General features: G+C 39.3%; 1 protein-coding gene across 1 annotated transcript; it reads left to right on the forward strand.

The window, feature by feature from the left end:
- The first annotated feature begins 4,067 nt into the window (after positions 1 to 4,067).
- SMIM30 (small integral membrane protein 30) lies at positions 4,068 to 7,438 on the forward strand. Its single transcript, XM_086887053.1, has 2 exons — positions 4,068 to 4,212; positions 4,973 to 7,438. The coding sequence occupies exon 2, from the start codon at positions 5,044 to 5,046 to the stop codon at positions 5,227 to 5,229; it is 186 nt and encodes a 61-aa protein (XP_086743179.1). The 5' UTR covers positions 4,068 to 4,212; positions 4,973 to 5,043; the 3' UTR covers positions 5,230 to 7,438.
- The last annotated feature ends 17,298 nt before the right edge of the window (positions 7,439 to 24,736 follow it).

The raw sequence follows: 24,736 nt of genomic DNA on the forward strand, positions 1-24,736 counted from the left end.
TGTTTGGAGCGATTAGAGATGAGAGGAATAAAACAGATGAAGTGATAGGTTCAGGAAGGGAATCCAATGGATATTTTTATGACAGGGATGATTTGTGACTACCTACCTTTATTTTAGATGAAACTTAAGGACTTTGAGAAACAGAAAGGAAAAAAGGCAAGATGAAGTAAACACACAGGATAGAAAGGAAAGGGATAATAAGAAAGGAAGTAAGAGAAATAATGAAATCAACATTTGTGTGACAGCAGACCAAGAGGCAAATATGGAAAAGGCTAATTATAGAAGTAATTAATTCTGTATTTTAACTTCGGGCTTTTTTCTGCAGAAGCAAATGAGGTAGTTACAGTAGGGCCTGTTTGTTCAAAGAAGGAGAAAGACATGGTGAAGTCCAAATGAGGAAATGTTTGGTGTAGGAGAAAAACTGGATGTAGATCTATGACTGAAAAGATGAAGACATAGTGATAGTCAGCTAAAATGTCAGATTAAGTATCGTCAGAGAAAAGTAGCTCAAGGGTGAACATGTGCTTGCAGAAGTGATAATCTCTGCCCCATAGTCAGCATGTTATCTATAATCAGTTAGCCTTTCTCATTACAGCAGTGCAACTGATGTCCAAAAATTATTCAGAAAGCTTCTCAGACATGCTCATTTCAGCCAGGGTAGACTTGATTTTCTTCACAGTGGCTGGTATGTGGCTGTGTTTTGTACTTGTGCTGCACACAGTGCTGATAATGTAGGGGTGTTTTTGTTGTTTCTGAGCAAGGCTTACACAGAGCCAAGAAATCGAAATTAGCAAATCTAAACCACAATAGGTTAGACTGGTGCCCAACTAGAACCAGCCAAGCAGAGGAACCTCAGTTCTGGTGCCTGGAACGCCTCCTCCCTCTCCTGCACTGAGCTCGGTGTCTGCAGAGTTGTTCCTCTCACATATTCTCACCCCGCTCTTCTCTGGCCACAATTACAACCGTGCAATAGCTCTTCTTCTTAAATCTGTTATCACAGAGGCACTACCACCATTTCTGATGGGCCCAGCCTTGACCAGTGGCACATCTTGGGAGCTGCCAAGGATTGGCACTGCCATGAAAACATGGAAAAAGGTTCTAGCAGCTTCTCACGGAAGCCACCCCTGTAGCCCCTCTGCTACCAAAGCTTAGTCAGGCAAACCCAAAGCACAAAGTAACTGTTATGTGTGAAGGAGTCCTGCTCTCCTATGGATGGCTGAACACCTGCCTGCCATGGGAAGCAGTGAATTAACTCCTTGTTTTGCTTTGTGAGTGCAGCTTTTGCTTTTACTATTAAATTATCTTTATCTCAACCCTTGAGTTTTCTAACTCTTACCCTTCTGATTCTCTCTGCCAAGCCTGCTGGTGGGGCAGGGAGCAAGTGGCCACATGGGGCTACATTGCTGGCTGGGGTGAAAGCATGACATCAGATCACTGTGGTCATGCAATAAACAAACAGCTCTCGAAAAACTAGATTAACCAAGAAGGAGGAAGAAAAAAATAATCCAAAACCCCCACAAGTACCCCCTTCAGGGTGTAGCTGATTATAACTTTTTCCGCTCCAGAAAATACACTTTATTTTCAATTTCCAGTCTCACATATACCTACCTCCTTAGCCTTGTGCTCAAAATTTACAAAGCTTTAGCTTGTCAGCTCTGGGAATCCTCTGACTTTCCTCTGAATATTAGTTACATAATAGCTTGAGCTAAGCAATCAAAGCTGTGATAGGTCAAAAGGAAGATTTGCCTGAGGTGATGCAGGAAGTTGATGGCAGAGCTTGAAGCTGAATACACATTTCTCTGCTATTCTGACAGCACAAAACCAATAGAGCCTCCTTGACTGTTTGGATTTTGTTGGCTTTTTGCCAAAGAAGCACTGTTTCTGAAAGCCAAAGCTACAAAATGCAGTGGAATTGAAAGAGCTAATAAGCCAAAGAAATATCCCCAAATGGCACTGTTCTCTAGCTCTCAATGGCACTTCCGTGATGTTACTAATAAATCATATATCTTACAATCAATATTTTCCACATACATACTGTACTTTGTGTCATTACAACTGCCTGCGAATGTGTATAGTTCTTGAGATATTAAGAGGAGCGTGTTAACCCGGTCTTTCTCTTGGATTTTACACTCCTGACTGTCAAAATCCTTAGGTCCAAAAATGCCACAGTTTTTTGGTACTGACATTTCTAATTATAAAAGATAGATTTGAAAGTCATTGTTCAATCCCTTTGTGTCTTTTTTGTGGGACTAAATGGCAAGTACTGAAAATTTTAGTTGGTAGGTGGTGGCAACAACAAATAGAGCACCAAAATTTAGAGGGATGAATTCAACATTTTTTGACACTTCAGAACAATATAACATTTACTTGTCAACAGTGCAGGATGCAGTAAATAGACTAAGCAAGGAACTAAGAGGGCCAGGACTCCAAGGCCCATTCTTCTGAGGTGACAGCAGTGATTGAGATGACATATCTGCACTTCAAATTGCATTCTTCAGGTTTTTAGGGGTTATGATTTATCTGCGACTGATTAAGGCATCACAGCATTACTCTTTTCCATCCCACGACATGCTCAGAAATTTCAAGATTTTTCTGATGTGAGTTTATCTGGCATCAGCTTATTGAGAAAATGCCTTCAGAACTGAACATGAAGAATCAAATATTTAAGATCTGAAAAACTGTAAAATAGGCATTTCATTAATAAAAAGGATGTTTATGAGTTACACTGATATTCATTATTATTTGCATTATCAGAGTCTAGGCACTCCTGCTTATAAGGATGATGCTTTCATGGTACTTTGAATAAAGGAGCAAAAAGATGTTTCTATCCCTGGAAATTTATCGTCTTATGACAATTGATAGCTGATGGATCCTGACTGATGGGGAAAAGAAGAACATTAATAAAAGGATTAACCTCAGATGTGTGAAGTTCCTATAGCTATGAAGAATGGCTGCTCAAAAGCAATTACAGTGAAATTTCATAAGGCAGAGGCAAAGCTGTATGTATGTTGAATCTTGAATGATCTTGATCTCCGCTTCTCTTTAAAGAAGCTCATTAGAAATTGCTTTGGTAAAGAGAAATATTTATAAAAGTTGCTTTTTTACAGAAGTCGTGGGGAACATTGTGAGGACATGGGTTCTCAGTCATGAGTTAATGCTTGTCATAATGAATTACAAATTCTAGACTGATTTTGACATTAAATTAGGATACTTTCTTTAGGTTATTTCTCTGAGCGCTCCACAGACATACTATGAACTTATAATATTTGCTTACTGGTCTTTTATCTAAACTTGGGCACACACCTTTGCCACTGAAAAATAAAGGCTGGGCTCTGCTTCGGAATTACCTAGTGCAACAAAACAGCCTAATACGCAATTTCTACAAGCAGCCTTACCCAAAGCATAAATAACATAAAAGCTGGGACGAGCTGAGATCTTGGGGAGTGCTCTCACTTAATTACCTGTTAACACTTCCCTTAGATTTTTGTTTAGCAAGGCTGCGGCTGCTCTCTACCATATAAAACTGCTTTAACTGCTTTCCTCACAGTAGGAATTGGTTATGATGGCACATATTAGTGCTGTTATCACAAGGGCCTGAATCTGAAATGACGCGAACTCATGGTGACTTCTTCTACTCGTTTATTTGTAGAAGATCAGACGACCAGCCCAAATCGGCGTGTTTCTACACTTTGACTTCCATGGAGCTGCAGTGAGGGCTCGTGTTCCCGCTTCTCCCTGTTGACACTCTCACGAGCCGAGGTTCATGGGACCGCGGGCACTCCGCGGCTCCGGCTGGGAGCCGCCCTGGGGAGCAGCCGGCACCGGCGGCCAGGGCTCCCGGGAGGCGCCCGGCCCCGCCGCGTCCCTCCAGGCCCAGGCCGGCCAGGCTAGCACCGCTCGCGGGGCCACCGGCGGGGCCTGGGGCCACCCGGGCAGCTGGCGACGCCTGTTCCCCCGAGCCGCCCCCGGCAGTCCCGGTGGGCGCGGCGGGGCGAAGCGGGCGGGCGCCTCAGCGGGAGCGGAGCCCAGCGGAGCGGAGGAGGCCCGGCCGAGTCACGCCCGCCCCCGGCCGCGCCACCGCCCCTTCCTGTCATGGCCGCGGCCGGGCAGTGGCAGCTCGGCGGGGCGGCGCGGGCCGGCGCCTTCGGCTGCTGAGCGCCCCGCGGGCGGCGCGGAGCGGGGACGGCCCCAGCCCGGAGCCGGCGGCAGGAGGTGACTGAGGGGCACCGTGCGGGCAGGGCCTGCCGGGGGCTGCCCCAAGGAGCGGCCGGCCCGCAGCCCCGCGGCGGCGGGACGGGGCGGCGCGGCCGCCCCGGGGCTGGCGGGGTCCGGCAGCGGCCCCGCCGGGGTGCGAGCGGAGCAGCCGCTTATTCGGGTGTCCCGGCGCGGGTTTTCGTCGTGTGCACCCCGGGAGCGAGCCATCCCCGCGGCAAGAACTATTGCGGAGAGGGCGGTCCGGGCTGGTGCCGGCGTGCACCTTTCCGAGTTGCGGGAAGCACGACAGACATTCGTCCCGCAGTGAGGGTGTGCACGGTGGCACTGCCCGGGAGGTTAAATTCACTCCCTGCCCAGTGTACCGTAGTCTGTTCGTGCTCACGGATCCCGAGGATTCCCGGTGTTAGAAGTGTGGGTGGGGGATGTGCAGCAGCCATCAGGCCCTAAACACCTGGTGAAACAGGCCCGCCTAGCAAAGCACCAGGTAAGCAGGCTCTGGTAGCTGCAGACAGGAGAGCCTGTTCTGACTTCACCTCACGGTAAGTCTTCATAAGATTAGTTTCCACAACAAGATAGCAAATCCACTGTGGCTGTCTCACAATAATAAGTCATTTGCTTTTGTAATTGAAAAGATAAAACCTAAATTTCATGAGCCCCACACAAAGACCTGTAATGCATCAATGAGTTGGCTTTTGTAAGACAAATCGAGGGGGAAAGGAAGGAAGATCCTGTAATGTTCCTTCTGTTTTCCTTGTAGATACCTGCGAAGTACCTGCTGTCCTCCACTTTCTTCATTTAACTTCCCCGTGGGGTTGGCTGGTCTTCAGCATGCCTTCAACCAAGAACACCTCAAAACTTTTCCTGGTCCTCGTGTCACTGCTGCTGGTGCTGCCAGTAGCTGAAGCCCTGGACGCAGGAGATACCATTGCCTTCCTCCTAGGCCTCGCTGTCAGTGTCGTCGGATTCTGCGCTTGCCTTGGCTTGTATGCAAGGAGAAGGAATGGGCAGCAGTGACCTCAAGAAAATGCTCAGATGAAGTGAATTTCCATACATGGCTTGGGGTTGGGTGTAAGACTGAGCTTTGGTTCTAGATAACTTTCAAAAAATATGTAGTAGATACTTCTGCAAACCCCTCTTACTGTTCAGTACAACAAAGACTCTGCCCAGTAAAAGTGATTTGAATGATCTGTCCTCATTACAAAAAAGATAATTTTATATTGTTCATGATTAAATATTCCCTTAGGTAAATATTGCCAGGTAAAAACTTTTTGAATGGAGAAGTAAAACTGTAGAGTGGCTCACAGTGAAAGTTTATAAATTTAGCACGTGAAGGAGGCCATCTACAAGTTCTATAATTTTGGTTTCGAAGTTTAATCAGGAGGAAGCAGCTATTAATCTTCCAGTCAAGATGACAAGACTTTTGAAATTAGTCTTAACTAGATAGCTAGTGAGCAGACTGCTCTAAGTTGTGTGCTCATGCTCACGTTCTCTGTAATGACAGTTTACACCTAACAGCTCACTGCTGCTGTCACATGGATGAGACTTAAGAGAACTAAGGAAACATGAAAGGGTTTTGTTTTTTTTTTCTTTTAGAATATTTTTAGAGTATTTTTATTTTAGAATATGCCATTCTGTAGCCCATGTTCTTACTACCAAGTAAATACACCTAAGAATGATATCACAAATACCATTTGTATTTAACATCTAGTTCAAGTAAAGTACATGTAAGGCTATGTAAATCAGATTAGGGGTATGGACTCTGTCTCTTGTTTATTTTTTGTACTTATCCTTTTTTCTGGGCACACTAGGTTTATTTGATATTTGTACTTTTTTCTCCAAAACCTAAGTCTTAACTATTTTGTGTGAGAAATTCTGTGTATTTCTGCATTAGGAGGTTATTAGAACTATAGTAATATCATTGTGCACATGTTTCTTTTACAATGTTGGAAGAATTTGTTAAAACCCTGGGCTTAGTCAATTAGTCTTTTGTCCTTGAGTGTATTCCTCATAACAAACCTATGTTAATAACTAATAGGCTTCTCTAACTGATGCATATGACTTCCATAGAAGGTTTGGACCAAAACCAAAGTAAAAAATCCTGGTGCAAAATGGGAGATGTAAATAGTCTTATTCTATTCGTGCTCAGACAGATTGTGTGGTCTATGGTTGAAAGACTGTAGTGTGTCTAGGACCTGTTTCTTTAAGTACCAAAGGTGAAATGGCTCAGCCAAGAGTGTCTGCCACAAGCCCCTCTGACTTGTTAGGGTGTTCTAAGTTGAACCAAGGAGCACAATCTGTAACAGCAGCAGAATAAGGAGCATAGGAAGATGAGCTCTCCACAGTTCACAGAATTTCCTTCTGATCTTGTGCTGTGGACACTGCCACTCTTTGCTAGAAATCTTGGCTTTTATCTTTTGGAGTTATGTATTTTGATACTATTCTTCCACTTCCTCTGTCTCTCTGTTCAGCAGAGCACAAAGCAATGACTATGGGCAGGTCTTACATAAATAATTGGGTGGGAAGATCATGTTCTCCAAATCCTGATTTCTGCATGCCATTTTTGCTAGAAAGGGACCCAATGCACAATTACTATGTACAAATGAAATTTACAGCCCTAAGAGGAGCTTCAGACAGAAGTATCACCTTTGAAAGCTGCCTAGCAGCATATGATCCTGCACATGATAATTCCAACTGGGTGGGTGCAAGCACAGATCAAAATGTGATCTTTGATGTTCCAGCCTACCTAAACAAAAAAAAAAGCAAAAAACAAATAAAACAAAAATACCCAATAAACCCCCTTCATAAAATTGCCAATCAATTCACTTTATACTTCCCAAAGTTAAAAAATTTTGCCATTTTTTCAGTAAAATATTAAGTATTGCTCTTTCAATAGAATACATTTTAACACAAGCAGATTTTCACAGACTCCTTTACTTACACTTTGAAAAAGATCCCTGGCAACAGTTTCACCGCAGGAGAACAAAATTTTAACAAAGTTAATTATCTTCAGATTATCTTCAGGCAGTAGGGATATGAGACATTGTGTTATTTGCCCAAAGCTGTATGTACTTCATTGAAAGGTGTTTGCACAGCATAATGGCTTTGTTTCCTACGTTCTGATGAAGCTTTATTGCTAAAGACTTGTATTTGTCAATTATTTGAGTGTAAAATCAGATACCCCTGTTTTTCCTCTTAATAAACTTTGACATATGATTTGTCATCAGCTTGATGAAGTAATTCTTCTGAAAAGGAAAATTGAGATGACAGAAATGACTGAAACTGTCAAAATTCCTTCTGTTGGCTATTATTTTCTTACCTACTTTTGCTTATGTTAAATAACTTTATGAACTAATGTATCATATGGTATGATTTCAGTTAACATTTGTGCAGTGATTGTACTTCTCTTAGTCCTAATATCTGTTTATCCCATTTCAGTAACTGTTACTTTAAAGCACTTCAGGGAGCTGGTCCCCTTACTTTGGCACAGTCAGCTTGTAGTTGCAAAGATTCCTGTTTGCCTGGTACAAGGAAAACTTGAAGTATTTCTTTTTCCTTTTGACTGAATTTTCAACATCTCTTATGCAGTTGCCCTTATACCAGAAAAGCTATTTATGTCAGTTTTCTAGCTGGAGACACAAGACCATTTTCTATTGCTTTTTTGTTGTGGGTTGTTTGTTGCTTTGTTTGTTTGTTTGGGGGGGGTTAATGAAATATTATGTTCTATTGCTGCAGTTATTTGAATTATACTCTCTTTTTCTTTTTAACTTTAAAAGTTATCCCAGCATTTTGTGAAAAGAGGATTCTAAGCCTTTCAGGATTTCAGCTACTACACAAATCTATTCACTTTGTAGTCTAGGGTAATACTTTCAGTAGCTGTTTTCAGAGGAGAAAGTAGAAACAGCCACCTCTTAACAAACACAACCTACCCTCTGATAAAAAAACCTGCAGGACAAGAAAGAGTAGCTTTTGACTGCTGTGATTTCCATATGCTTTAACAATAGTGTAGTTAAAAAACAGCCATCATAAAACATTTAACAGTCTATGCACAGTCTCTTTGTGAATGGACAGAAGGCCTTCACTTCTCCTGACATGCTTTCAAGTGCTGCACAGCAGCTAGGGCTTACCATTCTGATATGTACAGCTGTAGCTGGGGCTGGAATACAGAGGGTTCACACAGGTCAAATGCACTTGCTTTTCTGGGTGTATGAATGCAGGTAAACCTCTTTCTCCTACTTAGATAAATCCTGCTGCGTGATGCTGCTTTAATACTATTGTGAGACCTGACAATTCTATGACATCTTGCATTTGAGGACCTTTACAGGTTTACAGGTATTAATGCTCACATCCCAGTTGTATCCTTGGGGCAAAGTGGAAGGAGAATCACTGGCTTACAGTAGAGTCACAGGAAGCAGTTGGTATCTCCAGGATACTCATGGAGTTTCCTGGAGTGTGTTGTGCCACTATGCCTTTCCATGGGAGCTGTCCCTGGACTAGCCCAGACTCTTGTGTACTGACTAGACACAGTTAAACATAGTCTGAAGCCCTGGTTCCTCTTTGCGCAATGCTCTTTACATAAGCTTTGTGAGAAGGGGAGTTCACTGTTTATAACAAGATAAACATGGCTAAATGAACTGTAATAGGTCTGTTAACATGGTAAATGCACTAATTATTGCTAATTACAGAAGCAACCTTTCCATTCATTTCTACATCTGATGAAAGGTTTGGCAGATCTTAACTGGTGTCCTGATGAGATTGTTAGGAGTGGTGGAAAGGAGAGCTTGAGTCTGGTTTTCTTCCCAGTTTACACTTGAACAAATAGTACATGATCTGAAGTCATCAGGAAGTATGTTCACAAGATAAAAAAAGTGACACTACTAATTCAGAACCAAATGCAGCAAAACATATTGGGTAATATTTGATGTGACTATTGATGCACAGGACCCAAGCTACTTAATTTCTGCAGAAATCAATCTTCAGAACTTTCAAGTGACAAGTTTTTAATACATTAGACACCGACTACACTGCTCAGTATTCAGTTCTTGAAGAATGTAATCAGGTTCTAAATTACAAAGATTTTCATTTCATGTGAATATACAGTAACACTAAATATTACATTTGGAAAACAAGTTTTCCAGCAAGCTATCTGGAATTTACATGCCAGTTATGATATGGTAAATAACATAGAAATACATGTTTCTTTGAACTAATTAAAATTAAAAGAACAATAAAAATATATAGGCATTCAAAATATTTCCAGACCTTGTACTATCTCCTCAGCTCAGTGTCTCTGTAATGGAATTTGAAAATGTGTGGGAAGCTCTGTCACATTAAGGTACAGGCATACTAGAGAGTCAGCAGAGCCTTTTGTTTCTGGATCATCCATCTGATGAGATCAAAACAGATTTTCATGAGAAAAATAAAACAAAATGTCCCTTTAGTGTGCTAAGCAGAGGCCCATAGATTCATAGACTGTTAAGGGGTAGAATGCCTCTTAAAGACCATCTAGTCCCAACCCTCTGTGCCGTGGGCAGGGACACCTCCCACCAAACCAGGTTGTTCAAGGCCTTATCTAACCTGCCCTTGAACACTGCCAGGGTTGGAACACCCACACCCTCCCTGGGCAACCTGTTCCTGTGCCTCACCACCATCACAGTTCTTCCTAATATCTAACCTAAATTTCCTCTCTTTCAGTTTGTACCCATTACTCACTGTCCTGTCACTACAGTTTCTGATGAAGTGTCTATCTCTGGCCTCCCTGTAGGCCCCATTAGATACCAGAAGGTTGCAATGAGGTATCTATACAACCCTCTCTTCTCCAGGCTGAACAGCCCCAACAGCCTGTCTTTTAGGGGAAGTGCTCCAGTCATCAGCTTCATGGCCCTCCTCTGGACTTGGTCCAAGAGTTCCATGTCCTTCTTTTGTTGGGAGCACCAGGACTGTACCCAATAGTCCAGCTGGGGTCTCACAAGAGCAGAGTAGAACAGGAGAATCACCTCCTTCAACCTGCTGACCACACTTTTTTTGATACAGCCCAGGACACAGCTGGTTTTATGGGCTGCGAGTGCACACTGCTGGCTCATGTTGAGTATTTTAGCAACCATTACCCTCAAGTCTTTCTCTGCAGATTGATTGCTCTCAATCACCTCTCCACTCAGCCTGTAGGAGTGTCTGGGATTGCCCTAACCCAGATATAGGACCTTGCATTTGGCCTTGTTGAACTTCATGAGATTCACATGGGACCACCACTTGAGCCTGTCACAGTCCTTCTGAAAGGCATCCCTTGCCTCTGGTGAGTTATCTGCACGACACAGCTTGGTGTCATCAGCAAATTTGCTGAAGGTGCATACACAGCATAAGTGAAGGCCTGAAAGCAGAGTGCCCTCCATCAGACCTAGGAGCTGCAAACATTAGAGGCAGGGAAGAGAGAATTGTGTCTGCAAGCACACTGATGCAGAAAACTAGATGTTGCTGCTGGGTTGGGTTAAAGTTTGTGTTCTGCTTCAGTCTTCCTGTATTGGCTGTGTTCCTCCTCACTAGTCATTGTCTTGGAAATTTCAACTGGAACCAAAAGTACTGGCAGCTTTCTCAGCTGCCATTCATTCAAGGCACTAAAATTTTTACATACATCTTCATACTGCTACTCTCCACTTGGCAAGTATAAAAGCATGAAAATTACCTTCTTTTCCTGAACAGAGCTAAACACTGCAAAGCCACACAGTTGTGTAAAACTTTAGAAGAGAAGGGTCTGTCTTTTTCTTCTGTTTTTCCATTCTTCTGTTTGTGCAGCTGATTGCACACACTGTGATAGTGCTTATAATTAATAACTCCATGTCATTCCCTACCCTCTCACAGAAAAGCGACCATCTTAAAACATGACCAGTTTTAATCTCAGCACAATTAAAGTGAAGAAAATGGTCACTTTATCAAAATCTGTTCACTTTCCATTTCATGAGTTACCTGTGAAATAAGAATGTCTTTATTCTAGAATTTTTCAAGGGCATTTTCTGCCAATATATTTCTGAACTGATATGGTTATGGAAATTACATGCTCAATATCTGTACCTATTTTTCAGTCTTCAACATAACATGATTGTTCATAAGTCCCATGGTAGCAGTTTTAAATTTTATTCTTTATCTATTAAAATGACCCGAAATATCAGCAGAACCCATATTGACTCATTTTTCCTCAACAGCTCATATTTATTTCAGCATCTGTGTGAAAAGTAAGGAACAATTCAGCTCTTTAAAACTTTGATCTTTTTAGAAACGCCATTTGTGATCAAATTCCAAAAGTCTATCTGATATTTTCAGATAGAATATAATATATAAAGTGGTCTATATCTACTGAAAAAAAAAAAAAAGTCATTTTCCATAAAAAGTAATAATTAAAAAAATAAAATTAATAATTTAATTAATAATTTAAAAAAATTAAAATTAATGCTGATTGTATGTATGGAGCAGTTGCCAATAAGAAACCACTATTCAGCACTAAATATCACACAGCCATGTTTTTCATCCTACTGTATTTGCAGGAAAAAAAACCATAAATCACAAAAATATATTTTATATTAAAAATAGGCAACGTGTGCTTTTCAGAGAACAAGTGCGTATGTGAATCTCAATGAAGTCAGCTCAAAAAATTGTATTGTCTTAAATTGAAATCAAGCTCTTCTAAAGATACTGCCTTCTGAATCCCATATAACTTTGCCACAAACACCCCCCATGGCAGAGCTATGGCAGCAGGCTGTCCTGATGCACAGGATGCTGGCTAACCTCAAATCCTGCCTAGGAAGCGACAGGCAGCTGTGTCTCCCTGGGTGCCAAATGCATGCCCAGGCCACTGCTACCCTCCCACTCCGTAGATTCATCTCCTCCTGTGAAAAAAATAGGTGATGAGCTATTTGTTTAAACGTTCAGGAATAGCTGTGTGGCTGTTACATCTTTAAATTTCCATGCCAGATTTCCCATTTCAAAATTTAGTATTTTTGGTACACTTTTTTTTAATAATTAAATAATAATATTAGTATATAATATTAAACTACTATATTAATTAATATTAATTAATAATATTAATTATTATTAATACAACCCAATATATAATCTTTTAAAATACAGCATCCATGTGGGCTGGGGTGAATAGATCTAGGGGAAGTAGAAAAGCAAAGGACACTGTCAGATGAAAGGATATTCTGAATTATCCATCCCAAAAAAGGGAAAACAGAAATCATCTTTGGGAAGAGTCTGAGCCAAGAAATGTACAAGGTGACCTCCAGAGGTCCTTTCCAACCTAATTTACTGTATGATTCTATGAAATCCTAGTTGTAAATGGGATGCATAAACAGAAGCTCAATTCATTTGTATCTTCATTGCAAACAAGGATATATTTGTGGTGAACAAATCTAATCACAGTGTGAGCCTATAGGGAACCTGACTGCAAAAGCTGTGAGGCTGTTCAGTCATCATGTAAGACCACAGGGAAACCAGATGTACCAGGATTCTCCCACTGTGTCTAGTGAAACTCAATCCCTGAGGTATTAAAAGGTTATGGAAAAAAGGGAGCAAATGCAACACATGTACACTAATGTACTAATGTACTAATCCTCTTTTTGGAGTGGAATTTTTAGAGATGGGTTTATGGGGCTAGTACTGTACTCCAAATGGAATTCAACTGCTTCAGCGTAAAGCCCCAAATGTGAATTATGTCAACTCCTGCCCAAGTCAACACTGAAAATATTAAGATTTGACAGGCAGAATGAAAGACCTTGTTGCACACGGAGTTCCCATTGGCATCAGTGTGAGTTTAGGACAAGGTCAAATACAAAATACAGCTTTGGATGTAAGAAGATACATTGATAGGATGGAGGGGTCCCTGCATTGGACCAGTGGAGCACCTTGCACCAGATGGTGCTCATTGGGAACTGCAGCCATGTTAGTCTCCATCTACATCTCCTTCCTTAGAAATATATTAGCTGAATTATTTATTATGATACCTGAATGCCAAATTTTCATCTGGTTTAAAAACAGCCTGAAGTTGCTGAAATCAGTGCAGTCATCCTGATTTAAATTCATTTTGAACAGAAAACACAAGAGGTTTCATTCTGACCTTGCACCAGCCCTTATACTTCTGTGTAACGCAGTAGAATTATTCTTGATTTCCATTTATATGAAAATCTAAATTGGTTCTTAAAATAGATCCCCTTTTTTTTTCCTCTCAGTCTGCTACCAGTAAATTATTTGACCTACATCTTAATAAATATTAGGAAAAAATTATTCTCCCCACTCTTATTCCACAAATACACTTCAGAACTTGTGTATTCAACTTAGCCTCTACTATTTTGCCCCCCCAAGATTTATCAACAAAGGCAAAGGAAAACCCACAAGTCACCCCACTCTCAAGGACACCATACTAGTATAAAGTGCCTCTTTGCACACTTTCAGTGTATGTGTGCCATACATGACTGATGTACATCTGCTTACCTTTCTGCCTTGTTGTTCTTACTATTTTAGTAATAAAAGCAATCTGTGTTTGTGTCAAACTGTTCCTTAGGAACTCCTTTCACCTAGTCTACATGAGGTTCTATGTATTAAATAAGAACTTCATAGATTTTCTTTTCCTGCCCAAAAGTAACACTGAAATCCCAGTAAAAAGGATTACATACTCTCAATTTCAGAAGGGTTAGCAAGGAAATTATTATAGATATAGATAGAAATGTAAAGGACTAGAAATCTGAAATTTTGAGTTTTTCCAGAGGTTTCTCTGCTTAACTCCCAATAGATTTAATAGGAATTAAGAATTAAAATCCCTTCTACTTCCAAAGGGATACTGACCTTCCTGTAATGAATGTAAAGTATGTGATCACTTTATGTACAGTACCAAAATAATTTGAAATTGACTGTACATAATAATTGCCAGTTTACTGCCTTAATATATCATAATGTCAACTGTTGTAACTCAGGACAATGAAAGTTGCCTAATTCAGTGTAAAATACAGGTTTTGGGAATATAAATGTCATAGAATCAGGGCAGAGGCACTGACAGACGTACTTAAATATATTCTTTCATGCAGTAGTAGCTAAGCAATTTGGTCAGTAAGAATTCTATATCCTCTTAGAGCACTGGGTTTTTAATTTTTCGTTATGTGGTGCTGCAACCCCGCTTTCCTTTTGTCCTGTGCTTCAGAAGCTGAACCCTGGTATCACAAGAATAAATTCTTGTGGTATCACAATAAATAAATAAATAAACTTCATGAGTGAAAAAAAGTGTTTTTCATTTTTGAAATAGCTAATTCCTGTCATCTGCTTACAGTAACTGTTTCTGGTCTTATTACAAAGGCAGAGAAAGATGTAGTTTTTATGAAACTGGGACATTTGCAAAGAGTATCTTAAGTAGATACGTTTCTTTAAACTTACCACCAAAGTAATAGAAACACATAAACTACACTGGTTCTAAAAGTTCCTTCTAGGATGCTCACATTGAACAGACCAGAACAAATCTTCCACCATCCCCTGGTAGAGAGGCTTAAAAAATCCTTTCTCAAAACTGCTATCTAATGCACTTTTTTTCGCATCACAGCATACCTAAGCCTTAAACCATAATGCTGAGTTAAAGTCTACTAGACTTGTATCTCTTTATTCATTCTAGCACTTGGAAGTTCAATGTTAAAGTCTCAACATATTATCAGTACAAGTAATTATTCATCCTCTTACTCTTGTATTTTTCAATTTTAGAAGCTCCCAGGCATGAATTAACATGTAGGCCTTTTATATTAAAAAGCATTATTTTGCTTTCTGTTTTGAAAGTGTATCTGTTCAGTAGAAGCCATATTTAAATATCCATACCTCCAATTAACAGATTTTTAAGTAAAGGTTAAAGAGCTTAAGGGTTGCAAACCTAACTCACCTTGAAAGAGTTTTAATTTAAGTATGTTCATAATTGTATTTCAAGACTGCCAAGTATATCAGAAGTCTGAAAGTTTCATAATTAAGGCCTTTACTTTCACTCTCTCCAACTTCTCACTGTATCCACCAAAGGTTATCCCAGCTCCATTTATTGTCTAACTAGGTTTATCTAAATTGTTCAAAAATGAATTTGAATCTAACCCTGTAATTCCACTAATTTTATGTTTTCAACGATCTCTGTCTGGCTGTGAAGGTAGAAAATAACTTCTTACATTCCGGCAACAAGTTTTTCTTCTTATTTCTTATGTCTTACTCCAGAATGGCCATTAAGATACCTTCCCTTTTTAAATTTTTGCTTCTCTTCCCTTCTTCTACTTCTCTTCCACCATCACCAGGCTTTCCCAAGATGTGATCCATGTTTTGGTAACTAATCTACATGGGAATATAAATCATCCTTGAGCAATTGCTCTTTATGTCTGAAGGTCTTCCACCTTATTTCAGCTTGCCAGCATTTCATTGTGTTCCATGGTTGGCCTTGTGGCAGTGTCCTTTGAAAATTCAGTACACTAAAAAGGTTAGGAGAAAAGAAAGAACTTCTTTCTTTTCATCAACATAGAGCATGCAGGTTGAAACAGATATATCTTGAGGACCTGTAATTTCAAAGAGAATTCATAAGTTTTACATAAATTCTTCAAATTGCCAGTTTTGTTATGCATGCATATTTATGAAGAGATATTATACATAATAGACAGATACAGTATATCAACTAAATGTTCTGTTAGCTTTTGAAGCATTACATTAATACCAAATTTACAATGCAGCACAGAATTACACAACAGGTATGTTTTACTTGGTTACTGCTGGTACTGTAATGTGAGGAGCTGTTATGTTGACTCATTAAAAGAGCACATTTTTGCCCAAGTACATATCTCAGATTAGGAAAACCGGATTAATAGTATTTGGATCTCTTATTTCCACTTTTTGTTTTAATAATGGAGAACAAATAAGTACAGTGAGACTTAATGAAATTATGCAATGAGGAACTGTAAGAGCTTAAGAGGTAGTTTAATTATCTAAAACATTACTTGAGCAGAACTCAAAAAAGGACCCAGACATCTCACTGCAGCAATAGAGACTTATCAGTGCTAACTTTTCAATTGACATTTGACATTTGCCCTTCAGATGTGAGATCACAAGCTTTCCTTTCACATAGAACTGACCAAGAGTGTGCAGTGCAGAATCCTGGCGGTCCAGATGTGAAACAGAGCAGAACCTAAATGTCTTGCTTCCAGCAATGTCCCTACAAGAGTCTGAGCTGAGTGGTGTGTTCAGGTAACTCCACTCAGCAGCAGTGCTGAGTTCAGCCAATGCCCAAATGCTGCAGGAAACCCAGCTTTTTTTCCACTTAGTACTTACTGACATTGCACAAAATAAAGATCTGGAATTCAAGCTCAGTCTCCCACCTCCAAAAAAAGTTCTCTAAAGTACTAGACGGTACAGTCCTGGAAAGCATGGTCTCCTGTTTATCCTGGACTCTTCAGAGTCCATAAAAATGCAAGACCAATGAGAGAGGGAGAGTGGGATGTGGGCAAATAAGACTGACTTCCATGTTTGCTTATTCAGATACCTGCCTCTTAGGGCAAGATTTAGGTCCAGGTCTCAGCTCCATAGCCTGACATTATGTAATAAATCAGAAAACAAAATACAACCAGCACTAAACAATATGTGTAGCTGGAATCAGATCCCATGGATTTCTCCTGCCAGAAGATTGTCTCATCTAGTACAGTGAAACATCCTGATTCTGCTCAATGTTTCACTCTTTACTTTAAATACCACAGTCAAACATTGCCTGACCACATGCAAATACTAATCCAATTTAGCAAAAGATGCTGCCATTTGCTACTATTAGGCTTGACTAGTTTTGCAGGCGACATTTCAAAAAAAATGTTTATTCTTTCATACCTCCATGAAACAGGCAATGCAGTGGTAAATTAATATTTACAGTTTTAGAGTTACATCAGAGCTGCATTCATGCAGTTCCTCCTACTGTGCCCTCACAGTGCTGTTCTGATAATATCTGCAGAATTCAAACTGTTGTGTTTCTTAACAAGATGACCTACCTTTATTGAGAGAGATTGTTCTCCTCATCTCACAAGTACAAAGCTTAGTTCTCTTTATTCTACATATAAATGAGATTATTTCATGTTTAATATCAAACAAACCGAAAAAATGGGACCATGGCATAAGGTTCTAGGTATCAAATTATTTGCAGTGAACAGTTAACAGCTGATCTGACATGAATATCCAAAACTATTTTCACTTTCTAGATCATAAGAGCTGAAGCTTGGCAGTAGAACGTATATTTGTGGTAACTGTTGCAAAACAATATTCACCCTCCACCTGAGACATTACAGATTTGACTCTCCATTGTCTCAATCTTGTGCATTCAAAGCAATTATCATTCAGCAGTATGTAAAACAATTTATATCTTCTTTGCAGAGCTTTAAATCAATACAGAGTCATTAAACACTATATAATACACATATGTATATAATATCCACCCATCCATATATAAATATATATACATATATATGTATGTATATATATGTGTGTATGTGTGTATGTGTATATATATATGTATGCATGTTTATATATCTATAGACCTATATATATATATATATATATATATATATATATATATATATATATATATAAATGTGTACACTGTATGTATTAACTTAAAACTTGAACAATAGATTTGTAGGATGGCTAATGCCTAGATGTGAACTGGTCATATCAGCAAAAAATAAATATCTCTTACATTGACACTGTTAATTTTTGTCCCTAAGCACAGCCTAAAAGACGGCTTTGAAAGATGTCAGTGACAGTTATCCTATTTTATCCTATTATTTTTTAAATCCCCCCTCAGTATATTGCTAGAAATAGAAAATTCTATTGTTAAATAGTTTCTCTAATCCTACAACATACTGTCCATTCCATGGTTCACCTCTAACATACCTTAAAGATAGCAGAAAATCGAAGTATTTATATATCCCAGCTCTACAAAAATGATTGATTTGACATATATCCCTATGCACTGATAACAGTCATGCAAATAATTCCATGAGCACAGGGAGAAATGGTGCAGTAACTGCAGAAGAGGCAAGAGGAGCTCAGCAGTTTGGCTGTGGATCAGTTTGATACTGAACAGTCAATAGGATGTGCAGCCTGACACAAAACTGGCATGGCCTTTGCTACCTGCTATTCTGCCCCGGATGCAGAAACCACACAGTGACATTTCCAGGGTAATGCACAGCTGAGCGTAGCCAAGTCTGGTCACCAAGACACCTGAATGAGAAAGGGATTACAACTCCAGGTCGTGACCAGTTTTGACCAGCAGATGAATCACTGTATGCTGAAGCCTCGGTTACAGACCAGGGTCCCTAGGGAGTGGTGGCCAGTCTGAAACTGGAGGCCAGCCAAGGGGAAAAGGTAAACTCTAGGACAAGCAGCCAACACCTACCTAAATTCACAAAATTTATAGGAACCTCACCTGCCTCTGAGACCTCTCTGCTCATGTATCAGACTTCACTAAAATCAGCCTTCAAGTTTAAAGAGAAGGAAGGGAAGAAATATGCATAAATTCACTTAGGCATTATATAGCTTCATGACAGAAGGTACATGAAAAATAATGAACCATTATCACTCCTTTCATTAGGCCCCAACTACATCCTAATAATCTCTAGTGAACCAACAGCACTAAAAGAGATGGGAGAACAACCTGCTAACCCAGCCAAAGAATATTCTGCATATATCTATACATGCTGGAAAACTATGAAAAAGCTTGGGATAGACTAGGTTTGCATAAGAGGTAAAGTTATCTGCATCTCACATAAGTCTGTATTTGCTTTATACTGGATGCATAAAAATGTTGGACACAACTCAGCTGGAAGAAGTCATCTCTCCCCTGTCTCTCAAGCATTTTCAAGTTTGTCTCTCAAGGCAAGCATTCTCTTCTGTAATGTCACTAACCCCATTCATTTTGCTCCACAGTGTTCCACTGGCGCCTGTAATGGTGATAGAAAAAATGTGTTCCTGAATGCTGTGATTGGCACTGTTAATGACCATGACACTGCAGAGCTGCTCTATGCTTCAGCAGAGTTAGCTGATTTCAAGACCTGAATTTCCATTTAGCAAGGTAAACCAGGAATATTGTATTGCTGTGGGAAAGCATTTTACTGAAAATCAAATGCTAAAATCACACAGACAAAGGGACTATGAAACATAATACCTGAGAAGGGGTGAGGTGCACAAAAACCACAAACCACTTTGTTTAAGAAAGAAAATCTACAAGCTTTCTAAAGCTACCAGACAACACTTCCAAAATCACTGCAACAGATTCCCCTACTGCAGAAAATTAACAGAGCTTTCCATGTCAGTGCTGCCGACTTGCAGGAAATCTTGTCTTGTATGGGAATGCTCCCCTTCTACCTAAAAGACATTGATACAGTGTCATATGGTAAGGTAGGAGAACAGTCACTGAAGAGGCCAAGGTTGCTTGGCTGTGCACCAGAAATAAAATATCATTAGCATGACCCTGGGTCAGTGCTCCCAATTCAACTTCTAAACCCCAGAATACTTTCTACCTGTTTCTCACCAGATTGTTTTCATATTATTTCTTAGATAAGCCTCACACAAAAATCATGCTTTTCACCCATTGGTGATTTAGTCATGAATTCCTAATGAGTTCAACTGCTTTCAAATATTTTGGTTGTTGAATTGTACCACTGTGATGTATTCACATTACCGTATGTCATGCAGAGAAAAACAAATAGTGAATGGAATGTACTTACAGTATTTGAAAGACATATTGTATTGTAGATTATATGAAAAGATCTACAATTAATTGCATTAATTAAACAGCAGATGAAAATACATTAAATAAATGAATCACTATTTCTGTAAGACTATTTCTTGTGTCTATGCATATGCTTCAACAAATCCCATCTACAAGATTTTTAAGGAATGCTATTTTATTTTTTGTATAGAGAAAAAATAAAGTATTCTCCCTCCTGTTCCACATTCAATTACCAAAACACCAACAGGCTTTCTGGCATAGAAAGAGAGTGAAGAGACTGGATATAGAAGGAACTCCACTAAGCTTGGTTCACATTCTCTTGATGATCTGGCAAGAGGTTCTTTCTCCTCCCCTAGGTGTGCAGGTAAAAATAGTCTTCCTGAGGTCAGCAGATCAGGGTCCTGCTGTAGGCACTGCTACTGAGGCATCTTTACAGTGCTGTCCATTAACATGTCTATTAACTAAAAGTGTTAATGTAATAAGAATTTCAATGCTTCCCACAAGCAAAACTGCAAGTTCAGAATAATCCACACTAAAAGACTTGTTATACATACATACAAAATAATGACCATCCTCCACTATGAAAAAAATCTACCCAAACAACCCAAAACTTGAACTAAACAAGTTGCATAAAGATTACATATTGAATATTACATTATTTACATATTTGCATGGAGAGATACAAGATGAAAGTATTAGAGAAATACTCTCAAGTGTTCTCAACCATTCAAAAATACTATCTCAACAAATGTATCTTCTTGAAACCACTTCTTCAGATACTATGAAGTTCCTTTTTCTTTCCTTCCATGGAGCTCAGTCATTGATCTGCATTACTGTGGATGTGACTGGCTTTATCTTTTTTAAGTTATCACTCATCCTTGGCTGTGAAAACAAGCATTTTGGTAATTCTTCAGCACAGGACAATACATATATGGTGCACAAACAACAGAGATAGCATATGAACCTTTCTTTGACTCACTAATACTCTTTTTTCTCTTTTTTCCCTCTACTCATATAGGTAAAGCCACCATTTCTGAAGTCCAGCAATTTAAAAATGCACCTTATCTTTCTGCAGACACAAGTAATTAGCAATGAAATTTAACATTGTTAATTACTCATGGCCACCATCAAGTTAATTTTCAATTTTAACTACCTGATATGCAAGTGAGGTCAAGTAATTCCATATCCACACTACCTAAATTGCACAATAACTAAACTTAACACTGCAACACTGATGTAGCAGTTTATCTACAAAACCTAGATGCAAAAGATGTGTCCAGTCTTTCAAATGCAGTCCTAGTGAACAAACTGGTAAAAGATATTTAGAAGCCTAAGGATACAGGTAAGGATCTAAAGAGATTTTTAGAAGCATGTAGATGCCTCACTCCCATTAGAGTCACACGGAGCAGTTTTCCTCTGCAAGACAAAACATTATTCATATGTTTGTCAAATAAGTGTATTTGCATTTAAATCTTCATTTATTCCTTTGTAAAAGTGCAATATAGATCTACTTTTAAGAACCAAAATTAATTTTCAAAGGCAACTATGAATTCTTTCATACTGAATTAAATGTTTTTGAGAAATATTTATAAAACATCACAGGGTGTGGCTAAATGTTAACATTAAAAAATGTAATTTTTATCCTTAAGAATTGTTATAGTCACATGAATGTAATTTTGTTGTAGGTGAAAACATGCATCACTTATGCAAAGACCACTAAAGAAATTTTCAGTGTGGGGTGAAATTTATGTTTGTGTCAAGAGCCAACCCAGGAGCCAGACACTGCCAACAAATGTCTTTCCTCTGAAAACACTTTACTAAGGATAAGAACTAAATATATTGCAGGTGACATTCTCTATTGTGCAGGGGTCCCACACAGGTCTCTGTATTATATAAGTCCTACTTAAATACTACTCCAAAGCTGCACAGATCTACTGCACGGGCAAGAAAGTTCTCTTGAAAAAATTCCTTGAGCCCTTTGAAAAGGATGAACTTTAGTAGCATCTATCACAGTTTCTCAAGCAATACATAAATCTTGTGCTGGCCTCTGCACAGGGGTGGGCACATCTTGTAGATTAGCTCTCCTGTGATGTAGAAATATTGGAAAATCCTACAGCACTTAAATTTACGTTATGCAGAATGGGTTGACACCGCATATATACAAATTTTAAGATAGTAAAAACATTAGTTACTGAAATGTTCAAGACAAAAGGGACTTGAGTATTTTAGATTTTAGCTATTGACAACTTCTGGCCCCATGCTGAAACCCTCATTCCACTGAAATAATTGAGAGACATTATTGACCTTAGTGAGGACAATATCTCACCCCATCTTTCCAACTGTCATCACTAGCCTTTCTTCTTTCACAGTATCAAACTCAGATTCCATTAGTGAGATTTCTCAGTGTCAGACTTCTCAAAAACCTCTTCCATTCTGAGGAAAAGGTCCAAAACACCGCGAATCATCCAGCATCCTCACCTGGTTCACAATGGTAGTACAAAATTTCAGGGTGCATATCCTCAAAAGAAAGAGATGGCAAGTACCCCAAATGCTGCTTACACACCAAAAAATTCCTAGCAATAGTTTTAACTGTGTCCCGTTTCCGCACTCAGGTTCCTGGCTGCTTGGCCCTGTGCACCCAAGCATCACCTCGTGGGAGTGAACTTCCCAAAAACACTGTCTTGATCTGGAAATGGATGTAGTGGATCTAATTCACTAAAAAGTGTTCCTTGGTCATTCTTGAATGTAACGTAATTTGGAAAAAAACCCAGACTTGCAATACAGAATCCTCAGTCACCACCAACAACGCTGAGTATTTCACCAGTTATTTTCTTGGCCATGATAATTAAATAACTCTGACAGGAGAAAATGAAAGAGCTCTGTACCATAGCTCTCAAGAACTTTATAGTAATTTGTCCAAACCTGAAGATGGTTCTCATCTTTGATCTAAATCAGAAAATCAGCAAAATTGTCTTCCTTCTCTCATCTTCTAGTGAAAGTTCTAATCAAACTGCTAACTCTAATGAGGTACATGAACCCACTTGTGCTTGTGCTTGTACTCCATGCTTTCCTTCAACCCTTCCTTTATGGGGCAGAGCAGTTCATAAGTAGGAAAAGAAAAAAAAAAGTCAAGGAAAGATATTTATTTCCCTAAGAGTAATCACTTCTTCTGATATGCTTGTTTGGGATCACAGGTCCTCTGTGTTTTGGAGTCTCCTTTGTGTTGCCCTTAGAGTTACCCCCCTTACCCCCCCTTGTGGTGGGCAATTTATTCAAGATTTAGGATCTTTCCTTGTGTCAAAACCCCAAGAAATTCTTCTTAGCTACCCCTAATCCACTCACTTTGCAACATGGGCTGCCTCACACGTTTTTTTCTGAAACTTTCATATCTCTAGGCCAGCTATTTTGAAGAACCAGTTAGCACAGATGTCATCACCATTACATAGCTCTTCTCCCTGCCTTCCAATTGTTCTTGCTTCCTGGAGCCATCTCTGTCTGACATCTGCCTTCACCTTCCAGATTCTCAGCCTCATGACTCTTGGATTTTTTTTCCCTACATGGAGGACGTGACCTGCTACCTGTGCAACAGTTTAATGAGACATTATGTCACTCCACTCTCTTACTTTGTGACAAAAGTTTCTGTTGACTGACTCCACCCTTACAACAAACAGAATGGAGTTCAAGCCATATGATGGACCTCAGATTTGTGTCTCAGAATTAGATAACCTGTTCCCTAATGCATCTATTTCTCAGCAACTTCTATGACAGGAAACTAACTTTGTTATGTGGCACTTCAATCTTGATATCTGTATTTTGTTGAACAAAATTAGAACTCTTATTCTCAGGTTACGCCTATGAATACAAATGGATTTATGCTGAACTGGTGGTTGAACACTGAATGAATTCTGAAGTTCACAGATTACTTCTAAGTAGTTTGCTACATGTCTAAAAGGAGAGCAAGTTTTAAAATGTTATATAGCAACAAATTTTGTAACATCTCTAAAAGAAAGCCCAGACAGAAAAAAGTTAAATCCTACGGCACTGGATCTATTTTATGACAATGATGATTGTGTTGCATTGTTTACTCCTAAAAACATCACCATTCTTACACATATCAGAGTGTATTTGGTCCTGAACATGACCATACTACAGTCATTCAGTACTACATATTATAAATCTTCCTAATCCTACACTGCAAATGTTTCATTTTCATGCATGGCATTTAGAGAACTCTTTGCTATATTAGACAGATCATTAAAGCTACTTCCTTGCCCTTCACATTTTAAGAATTACTTCAAAGGTCATTGTTTGTGTCACTGTGGCTACATATATTTAACAACAAAGAAAGGATGCCTGGAGGGTATCTGCATAGCTTAGGTGATTGTGACATGAGAAGTGCAACTTGTACTAACTTTAACAACCACCCAAGATGCCAGTTTTTCAAAACGGAGCTAACACCTGCCACCCCATAGATGGGCACCATCATGTCTTCATAATTACATTTGCAGAAAAGAATTTAAAATCGTGTGGTACCTAAGCTTTGTGTCAGTTTTCTGCCCAAGAATAAATTTTATCTGAAACAAGTCACATGGTTAAAATACTGCAATGTTGGTTTTAAATAAGCGTATTTTCCAGTGGTTGCAGACCTCTAGGCTTGGTCAGGCCACTACTGAAGCTAATTCTGTGGTTTGGCAACCAATTCCAATGCCTTTTAGTGAATGTCAAAAAAAAAAAAAAAAAAAAACCCAAAACTGACGACAGCCT

The sequence above is a fragment of the Cyanistes caeruleus genome, chromosome 4 (genome assembly GCF_971803275.1).
Source record: "Cyanistes caeruleus chromosome 4, bCyaCae1.hap1.1, whole genome shotgun sequence".
Taxonomy (NCBI): Eukaryota; Metazoa; Chordata; class Aves; order Passeriformes; family Paridae; genus Cyanistes; species Cyanistes caeruleus.

Coding starts and splice junctions, on each gene's coding strand:
- SMIM30 (XM_086887053.1), top strand. CDS start 5,044: ATGCCTTCAACCAAGAACACCTCAAAACTTTTCCTGGTCCTCGTGTCA.